This window comes from Medicago truncatula, chromosome 7 (genome assembly GCF_003473485.1).
Source record: "Medicago truncatula cultivar Jemalong A17 chromosome 7, MtrunA17r5.0-ANR, whole genome shotgun sequence".
Taxonomy (NCBI): domain Eukaryota; kingdom Viridiplantae; phylum Streptophyta; class Magnoliopsida; order Fabales; family Fabaceae; genus Medicago; species Medicago truncatula.
Window position 1 is genome coordinate 41,344,380 of NC_053048.1, and position 10,447 is coordinate 41,354,826.

General features: G+C 31.3%; 1 protein-coding gene across 1 annotated transcript; it reads right to left on the reverse strand.

Annotated features, from left to right (window-relative positions):
* Window positions 1-4,514: 4,514 nt before the first annotated feature.
* Window positions 4,515-10,162, reverse strand: LOC11417617 (disease resistance protein At4g27190). Its single transcript, XM_024769555.2, has 5 exons — window positions 8,122-10,162; window positions 7,282-7,511; window positions 6,352-6,918; window positions 5,280-6,176; window positions 4,515-4,760 (listed from the first exon to the last, which is right to left on the reverse strand). Exons 1-5 carry the CDS (start codon window positions 9,716-9,718, stop codon window positions 4,515-4,517), a joined length of 3,537 nt encoding a protein of 1,178 aa, XP_024625323.2. The 5' UTR covers window positions 9,719-10,162.
* Window positions 10,163-10,447: the final 285 nt, after the last annotated feature.

Sequence of the window (10,447 nt, forward strand, 5' to 3'; positions counted from 1 at the left end):
TATTTATGGATTAATTAAACAATTTTCAATGCAATAATTAACATATAATTTCCCTTTTTATTATCCTTAACCAATGCCCCGGGGCACCAGTTAGCATTTCCCTTAAAATTATTTGTTTTATGTTGGGATCTTTTTACCCTCGTTTTGAGAGGTGACACCGGATATTTTTTTTTTTGAAAAAAAAAAGATCATCAATACTTTTTTTTTTTTGGGTAGATAAGATCATCAATACTTCATGATAGTCGTAAGTGACTGAAGGACTCGTTTTGTTAGTATCATATTTTGAGTAAGAGGACTATGACGGCTATCACTAAATTCAACTTTTTCTTAGCCTCCCAACTGACTCTTATCAACATGTGATTGAATTTGTCATGTAAGAGATTCACCTATAGTCGATACAAGTAAACACTTTTTTTTGGCTTAATACATGCTTTGGTTCCTTAACTTATTTTCGGATTTTATTTTGGTCCCCTAACTATAAAGTGTCTCAATTTGGTCCCTTATGTCTTTTGCCGTTTATTCTTTTGGTCATATCCGTTACATTTTAACTGTTTGATCTATTTTTCAAATAGAAACCGTTGGATCATGTAGGTTTATTGTAGCCTACGGTGAATGATTAACACCTGATTTTTTTGAAGTCAAAACTATATAAAAAAATTCATGAAAAAAAATATATTCCTGATTTTTTTTCTTCAAAATTTTATAAAATCATTTTCAAAATTAAAAAAATTTCTTTTTTTACGAAATTTTTAAAAAAGGTCAGATTTTTTTTCGAAAAAAAAGGTTTTTTTAATTTTTAAAATTTATATATTTCTAAAAATATAAATTTAAAATCACCATCAATCTTCATCTCTTTATATATTTTTAAAATAATTTGTATCCAGATTTCTAAAAATTAAAATATTTTTCAGAATTTTAAAAAAAAATCTGACCTTTTTTTGAAATTTCGTAAAAAAAAAAAAAATTCAAATTTTTAAATTTTGGAAAAGATTTTAAAAAGTTCTGGAATATATTTTTTTTTTGTAATTTTAAAATCTGAATTTTTTATATATTTTTCCAGAATTTTGTAGGAAAAAAAAACTGTTTTTTTTTGAAAAAAAAAAAAAATATGACCTTTTTTAAAAATTTCGTAAAAAAATAAAATTTTTCAATTTTTTTAATTTAGAAAATGATTTTATAAAAAATTCTGAAAAAAAATCAGGAATATTTTTTTTATATAGTTTTGACTTCAAAAAAATCAGGTGTTAATCATTCACCGTAGGCTACAATAAACCTACATGATCCAACGGTTTCTATTTGAAAAATAGATCAAACAGTTAAAATGTAACGGATAGGACCAAAAGAGGTAACGGCAAAAGACATAAGGGACCAAATTGAGATACTTTATAGTTAGGGGACCAAAATGAAATCCGAAAATAAGTTAAGGGACCAAAGCATGTATTAAGTCTTTTTTTTTTAAAGATGGATGACTTAAAGACTGTAAATTTATTTATGTATTCTTAAAATTACTACACACATTTAAATATAAACCAAAAAAAAAAATCGAAAGTAAATATAAACACTATAAAAGGCATGGTGAGATGTTAAAAAAAAAAAAAAAAAAAAAAAAAAAAAGATAAAAAGATAAAAAACAGAGAAAAGCAAATAGCAAAAATATTTGGAAATACTCACCAGACCCTCGCAAGAAAGCAAAACTATGTTGTAACTTTTGATTGAATAAGAGATGTTGATAAGCGTTCCCAAGAGAAAAATAATATAGTTTATAATGTAACTATATCGTTTTTTTTCCTCAATAAATTGGGTATGTTTACAAGGAAAAATATTTGAATAGTTTGGAGGTAAACAATGAAATGGAAAAGTGAGGTGAAGACTAAGAAATTGGAATGTAATTATTATATGGTAGAAGAAAGAATTTGGCTTTACCAAAGAGAATCAACAAAAAATAAAGAAAGGAATCTGTTCTCCTCACATCGGAGGGTAAAAAAGATTCTTAATTCTCAGAATGAATTATCAGTTTCTACAAATATAATTTGTGAGATGTATGGATAAGAAAAAAAATTATGAAAACATCCTTAAAATGTTACACTTAAGGTATATCTTAACGTCAAGAAAAGTATGTATAAAAAAAAAAGTAACCAAATTTATTGATTCTCTATAGCCATAAAAAATGATATATGCATAAGGAAAGAAAAGAATACAATTCTTTTCCCTGAAAAACCAAAAAGGGACAAAGAAAAAATGAGACAATTATAGTAGCAGAAGCTATCAAACATTTTCTCTTTTTACTTTATCAGTTGGTTTTTATGTCGACTCATTGATGTTAACACCATATGCAAGGCTGGTAGAACAACACATGAGTTTCTTAGAACAAACCATGTCATGAAAACATGTTAACTTAAACGTAATCCATATAGATATTTGATGATTGACAATTATGACTTTCATTATTGGCATTGCCATTAAACATCAAAAGTTAAGGGATTCTCTCACTATGTGTGGGACTCTCCCTTTGTACTTGTGTTGAGCAATACTAGATGATTCTAGTCCTTTTAGTTGGACTCTCCCTTTAGGCTTCTAATAGTAGTGTTTTTATGAGAAGGTTGATTTCTGGTAAAGGTTTACCGACGAAAGATTATGACTGGAAGAGGATTCAGACCAAAGATGAAGTTGAGTGAAGTTTCACAAAGCGAATTGTCGTAGCCAAGGATGTCGGCTCTAGAATGGATGTGCATTGTTAGGAGTCTCACCTAAAAACTAGCTTCCACAAATATAATATAAACTTCACTGCCACATTATGTTTTGAGATGACAAACAAGATTTGAACCGACAGAAAACCAAAAATTCAATTTTTAGACAAGCTGATGGACTAGTATTGTTCAGGGAAGTCAATGTTAAACAGGTTACTTATAATCCTGTGTACGGTGGCTTTTCACAAAGTTAATTGATATTACAACGATTGGTGTGCTTCTAATAATGTAAATTAATATAATTTACATTGAAGTATATAAGTTCAATAGAATGTATTACTTTCTCCACATTACTTAATCACAAAATTTATCTATTCTCATTAATAATTTAGATTGTGATACAACACTTGGAAGCACTCAAACTTCAACAATTCGATTAGGTCGGTACGCATAGTTCAAAGGTTAATGATGAAGTTATGATAGCCTAATTTGGGAACATAGAATACAATAACATGCATACAAAAAGTAGACTTTATATAATTGTTACAGCCTTGGTACAAAGGACAACTATTGTGCCTCAGAAGTTATTACAGATTCTTAAGACATAATCAAACTTTTGCTTAACCTTATCTTTGTTTTTGATTGGAAAAAAGTATATCAACCTTTTCATCAATACTTAGTTTGGTTTATTCATAGAGATCAATTTTGAATTGTAATCTCATAAATTTACTATAAACTATATCAAAATAAACTTCAGCGATGCTTCTTTTCTTATTTAAATTATAGTCAGAAACATTTCTCTATAAAAAAATAAAAAAAAAATCCTTAAATTTGTCAATAATCTCTACATAAGTGTCACAAACATTCTTTGAGTGGATAAATTGAATGAAGTCCTCCAGTTGCAATGCTTTAGCGAAATCTTCAACACGAGGCATTTGGCATAAGCTAGTTCTTGTGTCTTAGAATCTCATTTTCTATCTATAAGAGTAATGATAAAGGAAGTTAGAATCAGAGACGTACACCTTTTATGAAAATCATAATATAGGGATAATGCAATGCAATGCAACCTTACAGTTGAAAAGATCAGGTATCAAAGAGAACTACATCAAAGAAAAATGAGTTTGTAGTTCTTTAATTTAAGCAGAAGAGATTTTCATTCATATCAACTAAAATGTGTTGAAAATCATTCAAAGAATGTTTATTGTCATAGTTCTTAAAGGGTGAGTTTCTTCGTCAATTAATGGAATTCCAATTATTAATGCTCCCTGAATCCGGAGGTTTACCTGATTTCCCATGAATTCGCTGCAATAACCATCTTAGAAATATAATAGCGACGCAAATCACAATTAGTAAATGACTAGTTTGAATACATACCAGAAAAGAAAAGAAAAAAGATGTGGATTGAGGAGAGGGAATTGTATGAACTCAGTTCTGTTAGCGCAGCTTACAATGCTTGTTCCACAAGGTAGGGTTTTTAGGGTTTTGATTTTATTGGAATTGAGAGAATAAGAAGAATAGAAGAATGAGGAAAATAGAGTTTATGAAATTATGAATTCATTAATTGGTGAATCACACTTACAGAAGCTTATAAACATGCTAAATGTTAGGTGGCTTAAGGAACAAGTAATCACTTATCCCTAACTATCTTATGCTACAAACAAGTAAAAAAAAACGTAACAAACTTGTAACCAACTAAAAACTAACTTGACTGACATATGATTTAATAAAACAAACTTGATTAAAATCACTAATCACTAACTTGAATTAACAAACTAACAAGTTCCATGGTCACAGACTAAAATATTGCTAGTTTAGGATACAGAGAATTTAAAACCATTCAGTTTCATGATGGAAGATTGCAATAGCAATTGAAAACATAACATCAAATTTGTCAGTACTTGTCACAAAATAAAGCCAAATCAATGTACCTTGACAATTGACATGTACTGTTGTTTTCAAGAGAAAAGATTTGTTTGTAGCAGCTCCTTTCAAATTCTTAAATTGCATCTTCAAGAAAGAAAGACAAAAAATACTTACTTCCAAATGTTCAGGATAAGTATATGGATTGAATGACTGCAAAAAGGAGATCCAAACGCAGTCATAACAATGGATATATGGTGATTTCAAGATAACAAACTATATGTGTCTCGTACATCAAAAAAAGTATCAGTGATAAATATGTGTCCCGTGATTTTTTTAATTTATTAATGTCAAATATTTGTCCCGTGTTTTTTTATATGTCAATGACAAATACTTGTCTTGTGTTTTTATACTCTTCATTAATAAATATTTGTACCGTATTTTATTTGATTGTTAGTTACACTTTGTTACTTTAATATATCATAAATGTTTGTCATTTAAAAAAAAGTTTGTCATAAATGATGATTGGGTTATGATTGTTAGCCATCCTTACATTTAAAATCAAATACATTTTGTTATGCCATGTGTACTTGTTTCATTTTATTTATTTATTCTCAAAGAAGATAGAGGATAGAGGATGTGAAATGATCTTCATATCTACATTTATTGTGTCGTTGTATCACCTCGTCTACATTTTGAGGTGGAAGACCTCGTGCATGTATGTGTTTGTACCTTGTATTTCTCTGAATTATGAAGATAATATATTGTCAAATTTAGGTCTCCGAGTGTTTGAATATCATCCCAATTCCATTCCCACCATAGATTATGAAGGTTGGGTGTGTTTACAATAACATTTCCATGGAGTAAGTTTGTCATATTTGGACACTCATTAGTTGACGACACCATGATATCGTAGTCGTACGCTCCTGAACAAAAACACTTGAGCTCTGGTACTTCACAAAGCACTAATTCCTTTAGTTGCGGAAATGAAATCTGAACCTTATCATTATTATTGAATTCCTTGTCCACTTCAACAGTGCATAAAGAGATATCATAGTCATAATCTCCTGAACAGATACATTTCAGCTTAGGAAGAGATTCAAGTGTCAATAACTCCAACTTAGGAAATAATGTCTTGACTTTGTTGCCTCCTTTTATAGATTCCCCTTCCATTGTTATTATATCCTCCATCATTTCACAATCCTCAACTACTATTTTTTGAAGTTGCACAAGGCTTCTAGCCATTGAGTGGGAGAGCAAACTCCTCAAATTGGGGCAATCAGAAACATTAATTTTTGCAAGATTTTGAAAACTTGTGATATTGTGTTTCCATATGTCACTCAATCTGGCCAAGTCTTCCAATCTCATCTTTTGTAGATGATAATGTGTAGCAACATCATTTTTTTTTGTAAATTCTCCTACTGATCCAAACACCTCAACCAATGAATCACAGTCACTTGCATTGAGTTCCCTCACATGTTGAAGTATTTGTATCTCACTGAATGGTACAAGCATTGATAATCTATGAAATCTTGTGATGTTGATTGTCCCTTCTTCGAAAAAGTATCCAAACATGTCTTTATCAATTAGCTCCGTCCAGTTCAACATCTCAGAACTTTGTAATTCCACCTACAAAATATTCATTTAATTATCTCAATTATCTCCTAATTGTATCAACAGACTTGTATTCTAAATATAACAAATTAATGGCTTGCTCCTAATCAACTAATAAAATTATTAAGTTGAAATTATTTAAGTGTACTATAAGTGATAAGTAATTTAGAAACATTAAGACGAGGCTTACACATGCTTTAAATCTTTGTATAGTGGCATTCATGTCATTCTTCTGTATGTAGCCGCTGCTGAATGATTCAATCTCCATGCTGATACCCTCAAGCTGAGGTGTACTACTAAATCCTCGTGAAAAAAGTTCCATATTGGGACAATCTTCGATGTCCACTTTTTGCAGTGATGGAAAATCAAGATTACAGGGTCCTTGGAAGAAAGCCTTAAGGTTTGGAAGGTTTCTAAGACATAGATGTTGCAATGCAGGGAACACAATCTTTTCTCCATTTGACTCTGACTCTTCTTGAGAAACTACCTCATTTAAGTCATCGCATTCCAATATGTGTAGCTTCTCTAGATGCTTAAGACATCTCATGGACGAAGAAGATAACAATACACTTATTTTTTCACATCTTTTCATGATTAGTGATTTTAAGTATGGCAACAAGTGTCCGTCTATAACTGGTGTGCATCTTATCCTTGTTTTATCCATCCCTTGCAAACAACAATTGTTTACATAAAAATCTTCAAGAAGAGGTGCACCACCCAACTCTATCTTGGGTTTTGTTTCAGAAACAGAAGGAGCCTAATCAATTCAATAAAAGTTGTGTACAGTTTAGTTAGAAATATTATTAAGAAATGATAATTAACAAGTGAAAATATGGATAAGTAAAATATACCAAGGAAATATAAAAATAAATGGATAATTAAAAATATATGTGTGAGCTGTTACCTTGTTGATTTTGTTATTTTTTATGCTTTGTCGAATCAATTTAGAACACAATGGCGTACAACCAAATTGAAAATTAGAAGGTCTTGGGTTATTTTCTTCAAAATCGCTAACACCATTGCCATCGAGATTTGAATATGACGCAACGAAATGATTGTTTTGCTTTGTATATGCGGTTAGCAAAAACAATGTATCTAGCTTTGGACAATCATCAATTACCAACTTTCTTAAGGATGGAAATTCTATCTCGTAAGAATTTGCAGAAACACGTGCTATACTTGGGAGTCCTGAAAGTGTTAAGGAATCTAATTTTTCAAACGAGATGATATTTACTTCCTCTTTATTAATATGGCCACCTTCATCATCTTCTTCAGTGGTCACTAAATACTCCATCAACTTACAAGATCTTATCTCCAATTTCTCAATATTGGTGATTGCTCTAATAATAGCTGGAGTAAATACATGTCTCAAAGAGTCACAATTTGATATTGTCAAGGTTTTCAAATTTTGAAAACCTTGAACACAATGCATAGCTTTACTCCAGACATGTGTTAGTTGATTAAGGTAAGATATCTTCAGTTCTTTCAATTGAGGAAATACTTGGCCATTTAAAATATATGAATATCTTTGAGTGTCAGAGACCACATTAATGGAAGAACAATTTTGTAGCAAGATTGTTTCCAATTTTTGCATCCAATCAGATGAAAACAACTTGTCATTCATTGATAGCTCACCTTCCTCTACCTGAGTTAGTTCAGATTGATCACAGTTCATTCTTTTTACTTGTGCAAAACAATTGACTATTTGATGACTGTGTAAATAAAAATTTAGTTAAATTAAAATTTAAAACTGGTTAGTGTACGATCCATTAATACATACTCCCTCCGGTCATTATCTATTATAAGTAAAAAAAAACTATTTTTTTGATTCATAGAATAAATGGTGCATTTGGTCTATAATATAGACCACATACATCACTTATTCAATTAACCTAAAAAGTGGTTTTTTTTTTCTTTCTTTTCTTATAATAGTGAGTGAAGGGAGTATTTAGATCTGGACATGAATCAACCCTTAAATCTTTCAAGCATGGAATTGGACAATCAGGTGACATTTGTGGCATAACATTTTTCAAGGCTTTCACATTTCTTATTACGAGGATTTCACATTTCTTAATCAATTGTGAGATCATCAATATGCTACCAATAGATTGATAGCCTATACCACTAACTTGCAATAAAGTTGAGTCCAAATATAAAGATCGTTGAAAATCAGTGTATGGATCCACATAAACCCAAAACTTTTGCAAGTTTTTGAAGTCCAAATCCTTGACTAAACTTTCAGCCCCCCTAAATTTTATCTCAACAACCTTTAGCTGATGAGATATTTTTTTCAATTCGTTGAGCGCAACTTCATTTCTTTTCCAAGGAAAATTGTCTATTCTATAGTAAAGTTCTTCCAACCGAGACAATCTTATCAAGATATTATCAGAAATGATGTCAAGATCATTGCAATTTGACAAATCTAATAATCTTACACTGCCCAGATTTCCTATTTCAATTGGGAGTTCTTTAATATTAGAATGTGCAAAACTTAGGACTTCTAGGTGTTTAAGTTCCTTACCGATTATAGATATATCTCCAACATCACAGTGTTCTACTTGCAATGTGTGGAGATTGACTGAAGCTTGGGATAAATATGGCAGTTTTGGAATGCATAAATTTTTCATGGATAAAACTTTAAGTGTGCTCATGCTTTGGAAGAAAAGTTCAGGCCAAAACATTGGTTCCTTGCTTTTTGAACTTACTTGTAAAATTTTAAGTGTCGGACAGTGTAAGCCATTTTCTAACTCTTTAGTATCATCCAAAATAAGTGATATTGCATTGATCTCGTTCAATTTCTCTTCTTTTAGACTCTTAAAGGTGTACTTTACCATGAATTTATCTTCTGCATTTTTAAATGCTACTGATATAACAACATTACGCACAATATCATGCATCTTCACACACCCTGGCACACTGCTATCCAACAATAAAAACTTTCTCCTTAGATCTTCCACCAATGTATGCACTCGATTTCTTGCTTCCCATGATGCACTGATGTCTTTGAACGGACCCAAGCCAAAACCATGACACAATAAACTTTCAATGGGAATGTCAAAGTCTTCTGGATACAATCCACAAAGCATAAGGAAGAGCTTATGTTCTCTGCTGTCCAAAAACTTTAAACTAAGCTCAATGCTGGGGTAGACAAATTTTCCAACGTCTGAGAAGGGAGATGATTGAAAATTTCTTAAATGTCTAAGTGCATCCTCCCATGCCGACTTCCCTTCATTACTTAGTGCTCTTCCAACTGTCACAATTGCAAGAGGCAAGCCACCACATTCCTTTGCAACCTCACTTGCTATTGGGTTGATATCATATGTATCTACAATTCCACCTGACATCTCTCGAAATAGATACCAAGCCTCATCCTCCGACAACACAGAAACTTGAAAATTCACATTGCATCCCAAGTTTTTGCACACTTTTTCATCCCGTGATGTGAGCAATATTTTGCAATATTTCTCATGTTCTAGATAAGGAAGTCCAATACACTCAAAGTCTAGAATATCCCACACATCATCAAGGACAATTAGAACCTTTTTATCTTTTCTCATCAGTCTCTCATGTAATTAATATTACATGGCTCTTCCTTTCTCGCTGACCTTTTTCAATTCCATGCCCAAAACCTCTGCAATTTGAATTTGGACCTTCTCATAATTTTATATCTTGGGAGACATTGCCATTGCAACTTCTTCAAATAGCTTACTTTTTTCTATTATTTTGATGACTTCTTTCACCATTGTGGTTTTTCCCACTCCGCCCATCCCACAGATGCTAATCATATTGACTTGATCATCCTTGAGTTTCTCTATGACCTCTTTATAATCTTCTCCCTAGACAATAAGCTCTTGATATTTTTTGTATAGGTAGATCCAAGTGTTAATGGAGGTTTGGGGTATGAAATAACTTGAAATTTGTTTTCTTCTTCCTTCATGCTTGTAATATTTTCAAGGCTTTTAGTGGCTTCCTTTCCCAATGAATAATTAAATGCTAAATTTGAGCATTGTCATCAGAGAGCCACTTTTGCAACTCATTTTCAATTGTTGTGACATCATAGAGCCATTTTTGCACATTAGGTGCAATTTCATATCCTTTCCTTCTTTCAGTTTCAACCCTTGTTTGCAATGCTTGTTTTATCATTTTCAACCTCTCAAGTTCTTCCTCCAAATTTGTTGTGATTTTTTTGTGTTGTGTCAAATATTTGAAATGCTTCATGGTTGACTCCACAACCAATTCTCCCAATTTTGTGACAGTTTCCTTTCCCAATTCAGTAAGACAATCCA

Bases quoted from the DNA above. Each gene is read 5' to 3' on its own strand.
- LOC11417617 (XM_024769555.2), bottom strand. From the start codon at position 9,718: ATGAGAAAAGATAAAAAGGTTCTAATTGTCCTTGATGATGTGTGGGAT. The intron at 6,919-7,281 runs GTAATTGATGAT...TGAATTGATTAG, and splicing joins TTCCATCCTTAAGAAAGTTG to GCTCCTTCTGTTTCTGAAAC. The intron at 6,177-6,351 runs GTAAGCCTCGTC...AATATTTTGTAG, and splicing joins TACAAAGATTTAAAGCATGT to GTGGAATTACAAAGTTCTGA.